The sequence below is a fragment of the Phaenicophaeus curvirostris genome, chromosome 9, assembly GCF_032191515.1.
Source record: "Phaenicophaeus curvirostris isolate KB17595 chromosome 9, BPBGC_Pcur_1.0, whole genome shotgun sequence".
In the NCBI taxonomy this organism is placed as follows: Eukaryota; Metazoa; Chordata; class Aves; order Cuculiformes; family Cuculidae; genus Phaenicophaeus; species Phaenicophaeus curvirostris.
In genome coordinates, this window is record NC_091400.1 from 14,658,615 (window position 1) to 14,680,946 (window position 22,332).

Here is a 22,332-nt window from a genome sequence, read left to right on the forward strand (position 1 = left end):
ACAGACATTTCCATTAGAAATCTACACTATAGTATGCAAAACCCTTAAAAAAAACCAGAGAAGTGAAGGGGGGGGAAAAAATAAAAGAGAAAGAGCTTAAGGCCTCTGTGAAGCCAGTCTTCAATAATACAATGAAAAAGTGGAAAAAAGGAGGAAAATTTGATATCTTTATCAGCAGTCCTTAAACTAAACAGAGCAAACAAAAAAAAAACCCCATGAATCCTACTCAAAATAGATTCAGCAGGTCAAAGACAAGGACATGCTGGATGCCAGCAGCAAATTAGGAAGTATGATCATAATACAAGATTACTGAAGAAAGCACTGGAAAAAAAGCTGGGGGGGAGGATTTTCTTACATAAGCAGAGTTTCAAATGGAAAGGAAACAGAGTATGCTACCTTTAAAAGGATTAGAGTGAGTGGCCTAATTTCACACACCAACAGACATGCAAACACATCTGTTCACTCTGTTTTTCATGTGCATTTATGGAAAGGAATCTGATGGGCACCGAGATTTTGAGAAAAACTGTTACCGTGCACTTTTTTTCTAGCAAAAGTGATGCAAGAAGTTCTAACTGGGTGGCACCATTTCTAGGACTAAGATGAGAACGTTTGTTCTATTTGCATGACCTTTGTGTTCAGCTGCTGACTGCAAACACAAATATCATCCATTCACCTTCACTTTTCTCAGGTCATGTGGCAAACTTACTGCCTTGCTTACAAAAAGCCTGTTAACAATTGGAGCTGAACAAAATCTGGTGGCGTGCATTGAAGTTAACTGAAGATCAAGATGGAAAAGTAAAGGCCCATTCTATGTGGATTGTCTAACTTGCATATAATTTTCAAACGCTGCTGTCAGACCTCATAAACAACATAGTTAAGTTAAATATAAAAAGGAAATCTTAAATTTTACTTAGTTCTCATATGACCTGACACAGTCTTCACAGAATCTTATAAGTAATAATCCCAGTAACTTCATTTTTTGTAGTGTAAATATTTGGGTGTCACTCATATCACGTATTGAAAATCAAGATAAAGTTTCCCCACTGATGCTCTTTCTTCCTCTAAACTGTTGTACGTTTGTAGCCACAATCTCAAACAATCTCTGCTAAGATAGTCAGGGAAAACATACATTCTACTGAAATTTTATAATACAATCAGCATATATTTTATGTATCCTACAATATGACATCCATTAAAATTAGTTTTAATAAACACTGCTCTTAAAATTCTCCTTATACTTATGCTGTCTCCAAATACACACACTTGAAGATGTGTCACATTAATACTTCATGGAAAGCTCAGAATTCCTGTTGGTTGGGGATTTGCACATTACAAAGTGTGTTTCCATTCTGATTTAGAATAAATCCCAAATATTACAGTTAACTACTGTAACCGTATTTTGAGGGGACATGATTTCTTTCCATTTTATATTTTGATTCAGTTTGATGACCTCAGTAGCACATGTGCATAGCATGTAATCTAAGACACCTGAAATATTTTATTTAATTATTTAAAAATAGAACAAAAGCTGCTGCTAGTTACTACTGATCAAAATATTTTTTATAGATCAGAATGACTCTGTGTTGCAATGCAATAGTTTGACACAGATAAAGATGTTGCAACAGTGACGTATTACACTATGGACAGGGGACACTTTGATGTAGAAAAAAAAATGTTTTAGTCACTAATAAGCAGCAACTTCTCATAGCTATTCTGATAATTCTGTTCTACCCAACAGCATTAGGTAGAAGCAGTACATAAATACCTACAGGTTACAAAATATTGCAAATATATCCTTTCCTCACTAAAGCAAAGCTCTGCCCCGTGTTTTTGTAGCATATAATACATTTTATTGAGAACTCGGAAAGTAAGTGAGACAGTTCAGGAAAAATGTCTTAGAAAATACTGCACACTGCTGTCATGTAGGCCTGGTTATGACTGGCACAGGGAACAATTTGATACCCTTGGCCATATACAGTAATTTGTTTTGAACTCAAAGAGGCTAAACAATTCCTTTACTGTACTTTTTCCCTCTTTTTCCTCCTTTCTGAAAGGAGAAAAGGATTTATGAGTATTGACTGAAAGAGAAGAAAAACATTGAAGCTGGTCTTGGTGGCAGAGAAAGCAGGTAAGGAAGTCTGTCCAACTGCTGTGGGAGAAAAGAAAGTCAGACTTCCTTTTTAATGAGTTTACATCCTCTAAATCTCAAATCATGAAAATGGCAAACGCTTTGTAAAGTTACACCATTCCCAGACCATGAGGACAGAAAGACAGGAGCCTACAGCAAGGTACCCCTATCTGGTACAAAAAACTGATAAAAAGAAATCTTGTTTTACACAAATACAGAATTAGAGCCGACACCTAACACCTTCTCCCAAGACTGGGCTCAACATAAAATGCAATGTAGATGGATAAGCTGGTGATTTATCTAACTCCAGATACCTCAGAGAGAGGTATTAAATCTTTTACAGCAAGAAGCACTGAAAAAGAACTAAGTGACCCTAGCTCTCCTAGATTCAATATTGCAAGACTGATGATCAGTTAGTTTCTGCTGCAGTAACAGTCCTTCAGCCTTTCTCCTGTTCTACACTTGAAAGCACCACCTCCCCAAAGAAGTCATTTAATCACATGCCCCCTCAAGACTAAGTGGATCATGCTTTAAAAAAAAAAAAAAAAAGTGGCCTATTTTGGTTATCTTGAAATAAACTCAATGTCCATGATCTGCAGGACAAAGTCTGATCATACCTCGGATTCAGGTACAGAGCTTCAACAACTACAAACAAGAGATAGGCTTTTCATTTCTTATGCCTGACCTCCTCCACAACCTCAACTGAACAATGCAGAGCATGAAGAACTTGTACACCAAAATAAGAAGAAAATATCCTAGAATCATTTCAACTTGGTCTTCACATCAGAATCTTTTATGATTAACCTTCCTGCCCACATTCTAACCTAAAGCCCTTGTTCTATATCCAAGATCATTATTTTTCATGTCAAACATCTGCTTGGATGTGAGGGGGCACACATGCCAAGAGGGGCTATATTCCAGGCTAAGTTCCAAGCTTCAGATAAACCACTTGCAATATTTCATTAATGAATACACATACAGACAGTACTCCTAAAAATATGCCTTTGCTGAAGACTGTAGCCAGCAGCAGGATTAAATGATCCTGAAATAGCTACACTGGCTTTGTAACATGCATTGGATGCTGCAAGACACATACAGCTTTTCTAGAATTAAATCTCTGCGTTTTCAAAATTAGAGGCTTTTGGCACTCATCTTTTCATCCCTTCTGTTTAAAAATTCAGAGAGCAAATAAGGCCAATTGATTTAAACACTGTTGCCTAAAATTATTTGAAAAAAACAAGGCTTGTTTACCAAAAGGTGAATGATTTAAAAAAGTACTTTGAAAGCCATGTCATTATTTTTCATTGTCCACTTGGCTTTTAAACCATGATTTTTGTGGCGGTTGTACTTTCTACCTACACAAGAAAAAGCTGCACAAAACCTAAGAGAGGACAGCCACAGTTGCCAAAATAAGGGAAGATTTAAAGGGAAAAAACACACCCAGTTTACTAAGAAAGACAGAGGAGGTAAAATGAAGAGGAAGTAGCTCTGAGATTTGGCTAAGTTAATAACATTCCATAAACAGCAGTTTAAACTTTGTACAAGGAGCATTCACACAGGAATGTTCTATAAGGAGCTGAAAACTCAAGCTGAAGTACCTTACCAGTGTACTCAAAAATCTTCAAGGTGAAAATAAATTAAAATGTGACGAGTTAAGAAACAAATAAAAACAAGCAGAGTCAATCACTTCCTCAAGGTGATTAAACATGCTGCTACTGTAACAGGCAGAGCAGGAAGAGAATGGGATAAGTAAGAAAAGAACAACTGAGTTTAGAAAACAAATTAAGTGACATCTAAGCAAGGTGCAGGGAAGGACAGCAGTTGAAAACCTTCTGCATCTTTTGTAGAGGAAGAAGAGACAGTTGGAGGTGCAAGGGAAGAGTTGAGACCAATTTTCACAGAAAAGGGAATGATAAAAAATGCAATAGGAATGTGATTTAAGAAGTGGATTGATATTTGCAGAAATAATTTCTAGGTTTTTATGAAAAGGATTCAGTTAAAATAGTAACATAGTTCTGTGTAACACAGAGGAAGACATCACTTCTTGGAAGAGAGAATGAACATGTCCTCAAACAGCCACTCCTACGAATATTGCCAGTCATGCTGCATAGTGTGAAAACAGGAGATAGGTCAAGCCAAGGCTGGATGTTAGCAAAGTAAGCCCTGTAGTCAGAGGGAGGAGGAAAAGAAAGCAAGACAGGGAATTAACTATATCAGTGAGGAAAAAAGCAGCTAGGCAGAGACAGAGAGAGATAACTAATAGGAAATAAGACTTCAACAGTCACTGGACTGGAAGCTGGAGGAGAGCTAAGTAATGAAGCAGGAAAGCCAGAACAGGTGAGGCAGCATTGTGAGAAAACAAGACTGAAAGAGCACATCTAGTAAGTGACAGAAGCGTTTGTTAGAGAAAAAAGTAAAGCTAACAGTCCCATTGGCAAACGGAAAAGATCAACTCAAACTTTGTAATTAACACACAACCCTTTGGTTTTACTTTTTGAGCAGATGTAAACAATGTCTATTTAAACTAGTCAGTCTCCTACATAAGTCAATAACCTAGCAAAGATAAAAATATTAAGCTTATTTTGGAAAGGACACTTTTCTTGAAAAGCATGAAAATGCTTAAGGAAACCAAGAATTTCATTTCTATCTCATGCAAAACACCAACATTAAATAGCATTATGACACTCAGATGCAGCTGTGGAATACACCACTTGCAACCCTTCCATAGGCAAGCTCAGCCGAGTATTGGAAACTACTCTTGAAAGAAAAACCCAACAACACAATGTACCCATTATTATCCCATTTGCTAAAATATTGATGAAAAAAACACTTTAAAATGGTTATAAAGACACAATAATAAAAGGATAAACAAAATTGCACTTCTGTGATAATTGATGTAATAGAATTTCTAATCTAATCTTTCTCATTTTTGTCCATGCTCAGGTTCACAGGTAAATTCAGCCTTTAAAAGATTAATCTCAATTTGTATTTTGAAATAAATACTGATTTTAAAAATATGGAGTTTGATCTGGATGATAATACATTTAATTAAATATTATACAATAAATACTTACATCTACTTTGTAGTAATTTAGACATTTTCTTTAATACCAACCACATGAAATGTATATGCAGCAAAAATCTCAATTTTATTCAGCTTGTCTTTCCTAAGTTTCAGGTTAACACTTATTTTGAAGGATGATGATCAGAATAGATAGGAGACAGTATTTCTTGCCAGTTTAGATAGCTGAATAATGGTTAAAGACACATGAAGGTCCTAGCACTACAAATTTCAAGATAATAGTGGAAAGCACACATTAAAAGAGTTCAGAGTACAGAACCAGTTTGGTATAACCGTAAAAAAAACTGTGTACCTGGAAACACAACTAAAAAGGCACAAGAAAAAATATTTGTCCACGTGTTAACACATAAATGGAGAGGGGGCAAAAGAAGCAGAAATGACATCTGAAAAGTGTATGTATATGCATTAGTATAGTAAGTTACAGAAACAACTAAATTTTTTCTCTATCAGTTTCAGTGTCCTGGCTTCTTAGAGGTTGGGAATACTTTTAGCTCAATACTGCCTTTCTATCGGCTTACTGCCAGCTTCAGTCTTCAGAGTCAGCAAGGATGTGACTGAGCAAGAATGTGTATCTATTTTTAATCTTAACCTATGAAAGATTAAGATAGAGTAGTGTGCAGGTCAATCAGGGATATTTATTCATTGAAATGCTGCCACAACTTTTCACTATTGAGTATTAGCTAAGTATTATAAATGGCTTCATGTCCAATGCTACACCTGGTAGAGCAAGCACAGTTTATTAGCATAAATAATCAAAATTTTCTGAGTACTTAACATCCAATAGCTTTTGTCTCCTCCTAACAATTCAAAAATCCACATTAGGATACATTTTTTTAGAAGAAATCTGAAGCAACTGTAGAGAGTAAGTTCTGTATACTAGCTGATGATCCAAAAATAAGAGTAGTATTAACTCTGAATAAGATGTTGAACATAACAATTGGACCTCAGTTGCACTACATATTTTCTGAACTGAGTGACTGCAGCAGGAGACCCAACTGTGCAATCTGCTGATTCACAAAAGCTTCAGAAATGCCAGTTACGTAATATTATGATTGTTCACGTATAATAAATGTATTCACATTTCATCTTATTTTCCTACAGTTGAGATGATCATCTTAAGATGGGAAAACAGGAGTTTTACAGAACTGACAACTCATTCATTAGCAAAAAGTTTATAGCAATTCTGAAAAGCTGATTTTTGTTTAAACACCAAGCAAGCATGGACATATGAATATTCCTAACCTGTAAAATGATTCCTCCACATTATATCAGCGAAACTCATTGGTGGGCCACTGGGAGGGTAGTGTTTACCTTTCAGAGGCTCATGATCAGTCCTTATCATATCCATTAAGGAATTTTCCAAAGAGTGCAAGTTAAAAGTGTCATAGGGCCTATTCCGATCCTAGAAGAAAAAAAAAAAAAACAAAAACAAAACACAAAAAAGATCGTTACAGAAAAGATAATTTTCTAACACAGGCTCATTTCTTATTTTATAAAATTCCAGCATCTAATTCTACATTTCTTCTTGATAGAACTTTTTATGAGAAAAAAGATAAATATAAGCCTATGCTTGTTAAAATAATACCCTTCATTTTTCAACTGCTGCTTTCACCAGCATAGCTATGCAGAGAGGCTTTTTGATACTTGTAAAAATATATATATACAAGCAATAGTTAATTCTAAAAATCGTCATTTAAATAAGAACATCGAAATAGAGCAATATTAATGTTTACACAGAGAAGTGATTTTTTTTCAGAGTTCAAAGATTTCTGGTTTACAGCTTCATCATCTGCCTTCTGTCATGGTGCTCGCTCAACATAAGACCAGAAGCAAGAAATAGTCAAAATGCCAGCAGGCACATTTGTTCCAGAAAGTACCAAGTAAATCCTCAAATGTATAAAATGAATCTCACAGGTTTAAGGAAAGCACAATACATGTAAGACAAAACAAACCACAAGATAGGATGTGCAACACTTTCAGAGCAGGGCACTCAAAAACCTGAGCAAGGGTTGTTTGTATTGTTTGGATCTCCCATTTTTAATTCACTGTAGTTCAGCTTCTGTTTTTTTAAATAAGTAATAGGGAAAAAGAACAAAACAAAACAACCCGAAAGATACAAGCACAACATGAACAACCTTTAGCAAGCTTATTACAATAACCAGTTTCAAACCCCAGGAACAGTCTACCCATGCCCATGTATCAATACTATAGTATGCAACAGGACAGCACAACAGACTGATCCCCTTGTTTCATTGGTGACCGTTTTTTTTTCTTTTATGTCTTCTACAGTTGCTTAGAACACCAACACTTGTATGCTGTATTTGAAAGAGTATTCATTCACTTATACCAGTGGACCAATACCTGTGGAATATCAAATAAAATGTATTCCCAGGAAATCTAAAAGAGATCTTGAAGAAAGAAAAAAAAAAACCAACCAAAACCAAAACAAACAAAAAGACAAAGAAACAAACCAACAACAACAAAAAAAATGCCCAAAGCCTGAGGACTTTTTTGTTTTCGTAAGTGAAAACTTGATTTCAGCAAAAGCAACCCACCACTTAGTAATACGTAGTAGGAGAGAAAAATTTGGTTTATTTCTTAATAGCTTTATTAAAAGAAGTGCAAGGCTAGATAGAAAAGAAAGAAAGTATCTTGGACGTAAAAAAATCATACCCATTCTTGTGATGTATTAGTAATTTGATTACGTAGTATCTATATTATTCTCTGAAAGAAATAATTTTAGTCTTGGCTTTCTGTTTCTTTTAAGTATCTTTTAAATATCCTTACTGTGATTATGTAAGGAGATCAGGTGTTACAGTACTGAACAACAGCACGTTTTTTAAGGAAAAACATGAAAGCAAACATACAGCTTATATCCTGAATAGGGGTGGGGAAGTATTTTTCAGTCAGATCAGTGCTCTGATCTGGTTTGCTATATAGCTACAGTAGAGCTGAGCTGGCAAAACTAAGGCTGGCAGGAATGCAGAAGGGCAGGACTGCTGCTTTTGCCACAATGATAGTTTATTCCAGCTTTAACCATTCCTGAGATTACAGTCTTAGAGGCTGGAAGGAGTGAGTTCAGAAGAGAATACATCCTACAATTTGAATTTAATTGTCATTTATTAACATATGCATGTTATATTTTAAGAATGCTACTATTGCAGCAAATCCCTGGCAGATCTTGGTTTCCTGTAGAGCTTCCCAAGGAGTTGTGCACATGGTCACACGTGAAAAAAAAGGGGAGAAAAAAAATCATTGCATCAAAGGCAAGACCATACCAGGCAGTTTTGCTAGAATGTAGGATCTTCGTAACCTTTTAAGGAAAGTACAAAATTGCAACATAGTTTTATTATTAAAATAGACCTACACTGGACACACAAAGATCACTTTAATCAAAATCCTTTACCTAGGTATTTATAACACTTCTCACAATAGTACTTGAGCAAGCTAAATCAAGTAAAGGAAATCTGGACACAACAGATTTTTATGAATACATTGCGGCATGTGCATTAAGTACAATGCATGATGACTGGAGACTTAGTAGTGTGTGTGATAAAACAAACAAGTCATGTCTAACATTTTAGATGCTAAATAAAAAGGCTACTACCATTTTTTTTAGTAGCTTTCATTTTCAGTAGTAACTCATTTGTACTCAGCAGATTTGAAGGTTGCTTCCTAAATACAGCAAGTTTTTCCAAGAAGGCTGGTGCTTCTGCACATACACGCACAGGATGATGTTTCCTTATTTCTCAGCATGAACAGATTCTCCTGGTTTTGTGAGCTGATACTATTCCGTCTCCTGGATTTGCTTTTTGCATTGTGTTTCCACAGACTACCAATCTACTGCCAAACAATGTAACAACAGAAGGGACTCACAGAGGTCCTTAGTAGTACATGAGAACTTTGCGAGGAAGTTCTGGGACTATAACCATGAATGGAAATCAAAATATAAACTACAGAATGATAAAGTAGAATAAAAAAAACTTAGAGAAATAGTTTGAAAATCCAGCACGTCTGGAAATTCTGCTAGGATCTTTTAGAGACAACAAGTATCCTAAGACCTACTTAGATAAACTACATTATGGATAAAAGAAAAACCTCCAGCTACAAGACACTGCCTTTGGCTACACAGCAATCATTAACTTAGCAAAAGATTAAGTCCAGGTTGCGCATGTTGCATTGTACTTCTGCTGTGCACAGAGAGCAGCTCCCTCCTTGATAGCTTCTAGTGTATGTGGCAGCATATTTCAGTTCTTAAAATGCTCTAGTCTTAAAAGAAAGAAAAACAGCTTAGTAATAACAATTCTTAAAGTCCCAACACTTTAAATCCCAGCCTTCGGCTATTATCTACGTATTCATCCACAATACAGACTTCCTTAAAATGTATACGTTAAGGATAGTGAAAAATTACAAAAGCATACATAGGATCAGGTATCTGAAGGATCACAAAGTGAGATGGACCTCCAGTTGAAGTTGGGTCTTAACTTTATACCTTTAAGCATCTTACTCGTAAGGCTGATCAAAAATGTCATAGAATACTGACCCTATAACATGTCTGTTAATTTTAAAAAAACAACCCACCAAACAGTAAGTTTGCAAAAAAAAAAACCAAACCTGCAGAGTGAAGGCACTAAAATAAAATTTTAAAATGCAAGAATTTGCATTTTTACCTGTGTTTTTCACTTTTATGCATATGTATTACGTGAGTCTTTAATTACAGAACCATAATAATTTTTCAGAGATCTCCTGTCTCCATCCAATATGCATAATGAACCAGCTCCAGGAATTAATCAAAACAGTGCTTTGAAGAGGCCTGTTTATCTCTAGGACTGATACCTGTGTTGCTTATTCCAGGAGATGGCTGAGGTGTAATCAGCATGTCAGCCAGCTCCAGGAGGGAAAAAGACATTCTTAAAGTTAAGGGTTATCTTAATTATAAAACAAAGATTACTTAGCAGTACTTGAAGTAATTGACATGTATGTGCATAATTTGGAATCAAAAGAATTTTTCCCTTTGTCATGGCCTGTAATGTGGTGTGCTTTGTCCTGCCCCCTTCACACTCAGAACATGGGCATGTAAGGGCAAGGCATACTTAGCACTCCTTCAGCTCCCTCCCAATAGATACACAAACCACATCTTCAATAGTAAGAAGGAAAGAAAGAATGAGAAAAGAATATATGACTACATTATGAGTGACAAAGCCAAGACCAGACCTATAGCTGGGGCACAACAGATGATAAGTGGACCTTAATACAGCCTGGCTTCCTCACCACCTCTTCCAGCTTGAATGCATAGCCCGAAGTAACTGGAATTAGTGAACTGAAAAGGACATTATCAACATATCTTATGGCAGAGAAATAGAGAACATGCACCTTGCTCCAGAAACTAAAGCTGCACCTTTATCTTCCGCATCTGTAGAGGATTATGGCAGCAGAGACATTTGACTATTAATTGATTAAACTACAGTCACAAAGTGAGAAGTTTTACCCTAAGAAAGCCTATCAGGAACCTAACACGATGCCCAAGCCTAGCTATTGTCCGTATTCAAAATCCTTAACCATATATTTATATATGTGTTGAATCCTCATTAGCATGGTCATCTGCATCTGCAGCATAAAATACACACTGAGCTGACAGATAAATCTGACCTGCCTATTATCTGTACTACACAGGCAACAAAACCCCAGGTACCCACACCTGTGTCTATATATTTCAGTCCACCTGCTAACTGACTTCCTATTAAGCTTCCAAGCTTCCTACATTCTGAACAACATGCCAGTGTCAGTAATTTATCTGCATTCTACATTTTCATGCTGCCCTAGATTTTTTTAGCTTCCTGCACCAGTAAATGGCACCACGCAGCCCAACTCTGCAGAGCAACAAGACAGGCTCTGCTCACTGAACTATTAACTGTTTCCAGGAGAATACCAAAATTCCAGTTAGGCTCACAAAAGTCCCAGCACTTTTTACTTTCTCAGACATGACATGTAGTACTTCGATCAGAAGGAGGAGTTGAGATCCTGAGGAATGGCTTCATCAACTTATCTACCTTCTGGCTTCATCAACTTATCTACCAATGCAAACTTTGTCACTGTGGTCTCTGCTGCGTTCCATTCTTCTGTGCCCAACATAAGCCTGGATTTGGCTGCACAGGACTGTTAGGAATTGCCAGCTAAAGCTGAAGTCAATGGAAGCAGAGCTTTCAATTAATACAGGGTAAAATGCTAGCACTCCTTTAAACTGAGCTCATTCACTCTGTTCTAGCACCTGCAGCAGGGGTTATTACTAAGAACGCAAGGAAAACAAGTTTGTCTTCCTCCAGTATCCTAATCCAAAGCAGCAAGACAAGCAACTGCAAAAATAGTATTACAGCAGTTTAGCTTGGGACATGCTCAATCTGTCATGATGGTGCACATGAATGATCACACACAGCAAGCTCTGGGTATTCACTGAGCTGTCTTTAGCTCCTAGCAGCTTCACTGTGATGCAATCCTGCTTGCGTTCTCAGTAAAGTTAAAAAAAAAAAAATCTTTCAAAAGAGAGGAAATCTGAGGAACACAGTCACATGATGAAGGAAAATGATCACTTAGCAAAAGAATCAAACAACTGTAAATAGCGAGTGTTACTTCCTTTGCAGCTTGGTACTGGAATGCTGCCAGTAACAATGTGACTTACAACACAAATGCATGCAGAACTAGAATAACCAGAAACCTCAGTAATCTTTTTCCTTATACTGGATTTCATAAAAACACAAAATGAAACAAAACAAATAAAAAGGCATAAAATGTAGTTAGGAGGGAAAAATATGGAAATCTGTCTATGCCCATTATAAGAACATTACAGCAGAGCTACCAGTGCTAAGTCTTCATAGAATTTTATTTTACAATCTTTTTTAATCTTTCCCGTTAATTTTAGATAGTATCAAACTAAACTGGATTTATTACATTCTTCTATCGGAACAAAAAGGGGAATGTTTTCTTATGTTATTATTGCTCTTGGAACACCCACAGACAAAACACCTTGATTTTTCACACATTTGTCTCTTGTCACTACCAACTGCAGCACATGTCACCTTTAAAGATGTTCAGAGGTTCACTGGGCAAAATGTGAATTTTTTTAAGGCTTGTTCAAAAAGCTCCTAAGAAAAATAAGGACGTTTAATATAAATATTAAAAAATAATCTAATTTTATATAGATTATGGAAACTTTTCCATATAATTTGAATAACAACACTTCAGAACTCTGGTTTGTGACATTTAATCATCATGGCTGTGTTATATAAAGTTTTATAGCTAACATGCAAGAACTCAGATTGAATCCAAAAGCCTTGAAAACAACCTACTTAAGGTAAAGATTGTATTCAAACTTGACCCCCTTGTAAATTCTAAGTTTTAGAATGTTAAAAGAAAACTAAAATCTTTTGCTATTTTTAGTTCCAAATGAACCAAAAAGCACAGAAATATGAAAAGATACAACAGGCACTACATATATACTAGTATTTGTAATTCTATTATATTATTTGGTTTAAAGGTCATTTTACTTCGCAGTTAAGATGAGATTCCCTCCTTGCACACACTTAATAAATGCGCAAAATATATCAAAAAATGTCCGGGCATTATAGCCATAAGAATTGGCATCATAATCACTTAAATAGAATATCCCGACAAGTTACTGAATATTCAATATTTGCTTGCAAACTGCAAGGAAGAAAATAATAGAATTTACCCTGCCTTTTCCTGAACAGACGTGGTAGCTACAGCACAGACTTAGTGCAAGTGTTTCCTTGGTTTAACCTATTCACGTTTTGGAGTTGCAGGAAAACAAACACAGTAAGGCTCTACTGGATACAAACTATACATATAAAAATAAATAAATACATATATATATTGTCCTACATTATGTTGTTCATTTCTTTCATCAGAAAATTAATAGCCTACTTATTGTGTTCTTTGAAGTACCCTTAACTAGTCTTCCAACACAGCCTTCTATAATATGCCAAGTGTCCTATTGACACAATTCACAAGTGTTATTTCCCCACCTCATATTCAAAGACAGTAAAGCCCTTTGTCAAATGCTGAAATCACCTAAACTAATGCTCCAATAGCGAATGCTGTTTATTACCAACAAAGAGAAATGTAATACAATTAATATTTCAAACAACTTCCTTTTGCCATCAAAACAATTAGACAATGTGTTTAAAAAAACCAAACAAAGACCCCACAACAACTTAAAAAAAAATCAAAAGAAACTACAAACTACAGCTATTTTTCTTACAGCCATTACACTACTGTAGGGAATGATTTGCAGACATTCCAACTAACTGAGCACTCACTGACAGGATTTATGTTTAGTCATATTTTGTTCAACATGATGCTTTAGATAAAAATCTGCTCATCAGTGCTGCTGCTGAATGCATCTTAAAAAGCTGATGTACCCACTTTTCATTATAATTACTGATTCCAGTAACACATGGTTCTAACACTTGTAAAAAATAGGACTAAAGTAGTTACACTCAAGATGATCATCAATTCACAAAAACAAGCAAGTGGAAAAAAAAAAAGAGAGATGTCAGCAGTAGAATTTACAAGGCCATTCATTATACCCTTGAGCTATTAAAATGACATCATTTAACTGGTTCATTGGCTTGCTCTGCAAGAGCTCAACACTGATAAGTTACCTTTTGGGGCTCTACCACTCTATTCAACAGAATGATGCCTGTGTTCCAGACCAAGGAAAACTAACACTGAGCTAAGTACAGCTTGCCAGCTAAAACAGCACAACTTGAGTGCAAACCTCAAATCGCAAGACGAAAGTGCTACAAAGACTGCAAACAGAAGAGAAGGGAGTATTGAGGATGCTACAGCGTGAAAGGATTTGAATGATCACATTTTGCTGTCTGGACCACATAATGTACTCTATCAGGAAAAGATTCAGAAATCAGAAAGATTAGCAATAGAAGCAGCCTCTCTCATGATAATACAGGATAACGAGACAAAACAGGAGATTGACAGTTACTACTTGTATTCTTTTCTAGCAGATGTCAGAATACCATTGTTCAGTAGCCTCATTTTCTATAGCCACCACTAAGGAATATCAAGGGTTTCTCTGAAACAGGAATAGCGCTTTTGTGTATGGTAAGGGGTAAGACATTTCACTCGCCTTTACAGAAAAATATCTTCACCTATTGGTTTCAAGAACTGCCCTTAGAGAGGACAGTAATTTTGTCATTTCAATGTCAATATAGCCCTTTTCTTCTAAAGGGAAACCAAGAAGATGTTAAATATATTGGGAACAGTCATTCAGTAAAGGAGGGGAATGGAGTTATTCACTAATATTTACCCACAGGTATAAACCAGGCAATAAATACTCTCAAGGAAAACATCTCCCAGAGAAGACAAGGAGGTAATCTTTCCCATGTGATGTCACCTTGCATCCAACAGGATTTAAAGAAAATTATTAACTATTAGCTGCCATATACTTTTAACTAGTAAAATTGCTTGTGTAAGTTGCCCAAACCTTAACTTTATAATACTACAGCACAACTAACATGCATGGCAATTTGTCAAATTGACAAAAAAAAGAATTTAAACCTTCTTTAAAGAGGTGCACACAAAACTCTACTCTGCCACCTTCTTCCTAATGGGGATTGAGAATAGTTAGTTTGCAAATGTTCTCCATTCTGGGATTTTATGGAGGACAAAGTATCATAGAATCCCAAGCTTTCACAGCCACCTTCTCATAACAGAGAGAGGACTACGGGATCTCTCAAGCTGTGCAGCCACTCATGAGTTGAGGACTCCTGTATAGCCACTGGGATACGAGGCAATCCTTTTCCTAATGTGAACTATTTGATCAACTTCAAAGTTACCAAAGGCTACACATTTGCAACAGGTGCAAAACAGCAGAGAGCAGAGATATAAAGATCACTCATAGCATTAAGCTCCACTTAAGGGAAGGAAGGGCAGAAGTGGAGGAAAAAAATTACCATCTCAAAATCATGTTTTAATAAAAGCAGTTCTTCAAATCAATTATGTGCAACTTGATTTCAGATCACATTTCGTAAACAAAGAAGAAATGTTTCCAGTTTTAAGTGCTGAATCATCCCGTAGATGAAAAAAATCAGTTTAATAACAAATTCAATATTAATATATTAAAATAACAACTGAATTACACTATACATACTTCCATCTTTTCTTACCAAAAGGACTTAAAGACATACAGGATATGATGAAAAGAACAACTGTGTCACGCACAAGGTACCTAAATGCTTATGTTAGAACTATGAAAAGAACTGGAATAGGTATTTCTTCCTCTTTGAAGAGGCCACAAGAATTTTTGTGTTGTCAGTTAGGGGTTATGCATCCAAATTACTAGTGCATATCTGAACAGAAGGATTTAAAATAATTCTGAAATAACATACAAGACATACAAGTATTTGTATGAACACGCAGTTAACCAAAAGGGAATTTTTATATAAACCCCTCACAGAAATTAGAAAGAATACGCATAAGAGCAAGAAGAATGCTTTCCTTCTACATTATAAGAGTTAAACTGATATAGCACACAACAAATTCAGTAAAGATTGCCCTACACAGAAAAAAATGTATGGAGATAAAAGCCTACCTGATTTGCAAGATAATTTTTCTTTTTTGTACAAGTAAACAAACTTTGACAAGCACCTTAAGAAATACTGCCATAAGGAAAGAACCAGGATGTTCAGCCACTCAGGTACGCCCAGTGAAACCATAGCAAGTTCAACACAAACACTTTGGACAACAAAAGTCCAGGAAAAAGTCTATCACGACTGATGATAGAATTAAACAAAAACATATCACAAGTCAGGAGAAAATGAGATAGCCTTCATAATCAGTCTTCACATACAGAGGAGAAAATAGATAAACGAGGGCAAATGCTGAAGATGGGAAAACAGTAAGAGGCAAAGCAATGTCAGCTACCCAATTCAATAACAGACATCAGTTGCATGTAAACACTGTAATCAGTCAGCAAGTCCCAGTTAGTGGAAAAACTAAAGGCAGTCCAAGTAAGAATGTGAGCACTGTGCATATCTGACCAGCAAAATAATAACACGAACTGCAATAACTGAAGCAGGACATGAAACTATAGAAACTGTAGTTTTTATGGCTGAAATTCAAGGATGTCTTCTCTTTAAGAAATAAAAAGCAGATACAAGGCAGTATCATGAGTTAATGGTGCCACACATCCTGTAAAGTATGATTTCTGGTTCATATCAGAAAATGATATGACTGATCTAACAAGGATGTCAGTGTAGCATTTCCTATAGCGCTACAAGCAAAGTAACTACATAAGTGGGATAAAAATGGGAATAAGGGCAACTGAGGTAAGAAAGAAAATGACAAAATGGGAAAGACACGATAGTGACAGAGAAATCTGCTAAATAAAGGTGACTAATGGAGCTTCTTAAAGACAAATCTTGAGATCAATTTTATCAATAATATTGTTTTTCAAAGTAGGAATGTACTAATATTTACAAGATGTCATCAATACAGAGAGATCAGCTCATCATACAAGAAGAATTAATTTGAAGAACTGCAGCAAAGCAGGATGATATTTAATAGCAGTAACTACAAGGTCATGACCTCAAGGAATCAATATTCATTATCAACTAGGACTCCATCAACCAGAAAGAAGGGTAAAGAAAGGATAAAGACATGAGTTTATTAGTTAACTTCTGGCCAATTATAAGCATTAGTATAAATGTTAAGTGTAGAAAAGAAAAAAAACCTGCAGACTGTATGAAAATTTATATTTCTAGTAGGGTTGCCTTTTGCATCTATCCACATTCATTTAAAAAACAATTTCCATTGTATTTTTTCCTTTTAATTTATTCTCCTTCCGACACACCCAAAGTAGCCAAGGACCGAGCTACATTTTGAAACACTGACCAGTTCAAATCTATATTCAAACAAGCTACTATGTAAAGGAAATAGCAAGAAAACTTTACATTTTCTCTAGAAAGTGAAGCCTTCCAAACAAATGGCAACATCTACTGTAATCCATTTTCAAGTAGTTCTAAATGGGGCATGGTTACTTCTCCCTAGCCAAACAAGAAAATATTGTTATATAACTAATCTACTATTTCTACTCTGCAAAACCACATCAGCAGAGTGTGTTCCTGTTTAGACAAGGGAGGCAAGACTGTCTGAAGAAGCTTGTATCAAAACGTTAATTATAACTGCTGACAATTATGGTTGGTTTTATTATTCAGAAGTCACAAGTGCAGCTTCATTTATTAGCAGCCAACTGTAGCAGCAGCCACCAAGCGGAAGACCCTTAGCACTACAATCCTGAATCCAGCCTAATGTCTGCAAGATTTTATTTGCAGAAATCATCCACCGAAAATGAACAGGTATATTGTTATCTTGGATTACAATACATGAAAATACCACAACTTCACTTCCATTTTTTATTATTAAAATTCTGCTTTTCCTTATTCCTGACTACTGCATCCTCCTCCCTCTTGCTCTGCCTTAGTCTTCTTACTGCACAGTCAGCTGCTGCTTCGGGCTTTGTGACATTTAAGAAAAGCTCTTTCGGCCACTCTAAGATGTTTCACCGTTTTCAACTTTTTTTTTCTCTTTTTTTTTTTTTTTTTTAAATTATGCAGGAAGAAACAATATGACCCTAGAAAGACTAAATAAGAGAATTATTTAACAAGATGAAGTATTAGGTCTGACTGTTATGGTAGCCATAATTTAAAAGGTATCTTTATAACTAGTTTAAAGAAAATTACAAAACCATGAAGTATGTTATAAACATTTGACAGACTTGGTTATTATACATCTTAATGGTTACTAAGCACACAAATAGATAGCATTAGATTTGGTTACTAGCCATCTGTTAATATGCTGGAACTTAACAATCAGCTAATACATTAATAATCTATTAACCCTTCACAAATGTACAGTTACTGTAAAGGTCACGTAGTGAATGGCAATAACACCAACCACTAGCTATATTAATGAAGCTGAAAGCATTCATAATTGCTTTTAACAAATCTCCTTCATAAAGTAGAATACTACATTAAAGGATCTCCCTAAAAAATCGCCAAATAGCACCCTGGAAAACATTTCCCTGCAAGACCACAAGGAACCTGGGAGTTTTGTATATTAGACTTAAAGTTTCTGAAGTATGATCTGTTGACCCCATAAGGTCATATAACATTTCATGATTTTCTATCACATGCTGCTCATTCTCCACCTTATTTCTGGACGCATAAAGCATGATAGACCATAAAAAGAAGTTTAGATTTGTGTCTTTTACTTTCTAGGTGATAAACCAAGCAGATACAACTCTATCAAGCAACTCTGTAAGTCAAGTTAAACAAATACTTTAAAAAATACTATTTTAAATTGCATCAGAAAAAGCAGTTGTACTAATAGGTCCTAAAAAAAAACGTCTAAAATTCTGTAAAAGAAAATCATCCCAGGTGAAAGTAAAAATAAATGTATAAAGGCTAAGACTGAGCATGGCTAAGCTGAGGAGATGGTCCAACAATACCTGGCACAAGCTCCAAAGCTATTAACCTATGCCATGCCTTTTTTTGTTTAACAGTCTAAATTCTTTCAGGGTAAGAATTGTTTGTTACAAACATTGTATGGCATGTAACTAAAATGAAATTGCATTTCACAGACAGATGCCTGTCAAAGTTTTAGTAAACTGTCATGATTGCTGATTTTACCATGAAAGTAAAACTTGGAAAGAAAAAAAAAAATGTTAATTCGGTTTTGATTTGAAATATAATTTTGGGTTTTTTTAATAAGGATAGAGGCAGAAGAAATCTGAGATTAGTGGAAGAGATAGCACAGTAAGTTTAAGATTGAAGAAACATCCAAGAGACTTTTTAGGATGTTAAGGCCTTGTAAAAAGTGAAAACCCTGCAGTTCACATTTCAACACACACACTGTAGCAAGCATTTAGAAAATACACATAGATACATAAAATTTGCTTTTTCCCCCTCCATTATGACCATATAAAAGACTAAGCATAACCACTAAAAACTTGGAAAATTACAGAATAACTGAAAAAAGCCTAAATTTGAAAAAATAACAAAAACCTGAAGAAAAATATGAGTTTGGTGGTTCTATTTCCTGTTGCTAAGTTTAGTTTATCTAATCTACTCAAACATTTTAAATAAACTAGGCAATAGTGATAATGCAGTAGTACTGATGGTATAGAGATGATTAAAACTTGATCTTTCAAAATCCAGTCAAAATCACTGGGTTGGCCTTTTTAATTCTTGTCAGGTAGGAATTACATAATCATTCAAGACAATACACCAATTCCTTCCTTTTATTTTTTTCCCTTGCTGATAACTAAAAACCAGCAGTAAGAAACTAAAACATTTCCACTGCTTCAAGCAGAGTGAAGCAGTAACTTCCAACGAGGAATTATGAATTTTCATTTAAATCAAAAGAATATTTTACTATGCAAATGTTTTAAAGTTATGTTTTATTTTTAACAACTTTCATAAGAAGCCATAATTGAAAGACTTCCTTTAGGAAATAAAGCTTACTCTACCACTTGAGAAAAAAAAAATACCAGAAAGCTTCAGTGGGTGATTTTCTTTGTTTTCAAAAGCCATTTTTATATATAGAACATATTAATTCAGAAACATAATACATTGTATATAGCATCAGTTCCTAAAGCTGCCTGACATTTCCCATTAAAAGGTCAGCTTTAAGTTACCTGCAGAGTTGCCAAAAATAACTTTATAGGATGAATCTTTTTAAGATGAGCGCCTTTACAAGCATTCTTCCATGTAGGAAAGACTGATTCCACTGGAACATCCACACACAATTACAACATAAAAGAAAATTATATATATAAAAAAACATGTTAAAGATAAAGCTTTCTTATTTTATGTCAGAAGTGTTTTTCTGTCAATCTGTATGCAAATCCATCCTAAGACACACATTCTGGAAGATGAGTGTGAGGGCGGGGAAAGAAAATCTGTTCAGCATCTTCTAAGTAATCACTTGGTTAAAATTTCTCAATTTATAACTTCTGGCCAGTATTCATGAAAACTCCATTGTCCCTGAATTTATTTAAATCTACTTAAAACCTCTCATGTTATTAAGTATGCACAGCAGCTGTGTTTTACAAATGCTACTGGGAACTTATAGGAAGAGAGAAACATATAATTGAAGCTTATGGAAATCTTGACCAAGTTTTAAGATGCACAAGCAAAGGACTTGTGGCATTTCATAATTTGCCTTTTAAAAACTCCAAAATTTACCACAGTAAAAATATTAGAATGAAGATCCATTTCTATATACAAAACCAGTACACTCATCTATCTTGAGGCAGCTGCTTATTATCGGTATGTATAATATTCTAGTAACTGCTCAAAAGCAATGCCTTTGCACTATTTGTAAATTCCCACTAAACGAAGTGGGAAAATTAAATAAAGAAGAAATAATGAAACAAAACATAGTAATTTAATTAGAGAGTATAAAATGTCACAATAGCCTAAAACCTGAAAAGTCTAAACATTGCTCTGACACACTTGTCAGAAAAAGAAAATGGAAAACTATAACATTTCAACTTGCAAAGTAGCCGAATAAAAAAAAAACAGGTTTAGCTTAAGTTTGAAAAAGAGGCAAATTATCTCAATAACAGCAAAACCTATACTTTGTCAATGTAGTTCCAAAGGAGGTGTTACTGAAAATTAATTACAACCGTTTTCTGGAGAAAATGAACCTGCTTATACATACCCAGATACAGATTATAAATTTTTATACATCTATGTTTTGCATATATTTGTACGCAAAATGCTAATACTACTAGGAATGGAAAATCTGCCTAAAGCTTCAAAGTACGCATGGTTTATTTCTTTCATACTACACATTCCACTTACACTTTTTGCTGACTAGAGAGAAAAAGAAAATCTCTAAACACACACAGACTTTTAGGGAGTCTTCCTATAGGAGGAAGCTTGTTAGCCCACATACCACCAGAAACAGTCCAAAGGGAAATTCGGCTGACCTCATGCTGAGTAAACAGGAATTAGAAATCTCCATTTCCTGCCCTATCTGAAGTTTTATTTCTACCCGACCCTATTGAACAAGTAGGTTCAGACGAGAAACAGTAAGAACTACTTCAGGCAGTATCTTGCAAAACTAAGCACTTAACCGGGCTTGCAATAAACTACAAAGCCACAACAGTCTGATTACCTACCTCTGAAAGAAGGCACTAACTTTCACCTATTTCTATTGTTTCTCCCATGTAATGATCATACAGTATTTCCTTCCCTAGCTTTTGATATCTTCTGTCAATAAAAACAGTATCCTTTTGAAGACATGGGATATGAGCAAAAAGTCGCCTTTCACTCCTAAATAATACAGGGCTCCATTTTCAGCATTTAATTGCAGCCAATGATTATACAGTAAAAGCTTTCCCTATTGATTTCTAGGAGTTCAGAAGACAGAGTGGGAAGAAATAGCAAAAAGAAAGAGAAAAGAGACACTTCTATCTAAAGTCTGCTAACTGACATTATGCTAAAGGTCTTGAATAGATCCTTTTCCTTAAACGACAATTTACATGTTACTATGATAAAAGCAAAAGTAAAGTCAAAGCAGTGTGCTTATTTGGGGAAAAACAGTGAAGTTTGTAAAGGCCTTTATTTCCTGTGGGAGTTTTTGCCACAATTTGAAATAAAGTTTTGATTATATTTTTAAAACTAGCATCTTTCATTTATTTATTTATTTTTCAAACTTGTAACACAATCAAGTGATCAGTAGGAAAAAGAAAAACAAACAGATGGCAGAAAACAAACAGATGCCAGAGAGCTGTAGAGCCTCTCTCAAAGGTCAGCACTGGATAGCCTTGGTATGATGTTTTTCTCTTCAGCCTAATTTAAAATTTTTTGAAAGCACAATAGTCTACCCACTCCAAGCAAAATTCAGATATGTACAGTTAAAGATCACTGTATAACTTCAAACCAAGCAGTGCTATGTTTTACCTCCCCTTTGGTATGTTTCAGTCAGGAATCATTCATCAGTAACCTTAAAGAAAGGAGAGCTATTTCATCAACTGCTAAGAAATGGAAACCTTCATAATCATCCACTTAGTAAACTCATA

The 22,332-nt window shown here is 35.2% G+C and overlaps 1 protein-coding gene across 6 annotated transcripts in view; it reads right to left on the reverse strand.

The window, feature by feature from the left end:
- The window catches only part of CPEB3 (cytoplasmic polyadenylation element binding protein 3), a 77,807-nt gene that overhangs the window by 46,283 nt on the left and 9,192 nt on the right, over positions 1 to 22,332 (reverse strand). For 4 of the 6 annotated variants that reach the window (XM_069863858.1, XM_069863856.1, XM_069863859.1 and 1 more), the window contains exon 3: positions 6,453 to 6,612. In XM_069863858.1, the coding sequence (XP_069719959.1) occupies positions 6,453 to 6,612 (160 nt within the window). The remainder of the gene's footprint in view (positions 1 to 6,452; positions 6,613 to 22,332) is intronic. The other 2 variants (XM_069863861.1, XM_069863860.1) reach the window with 1 other exon arrangement.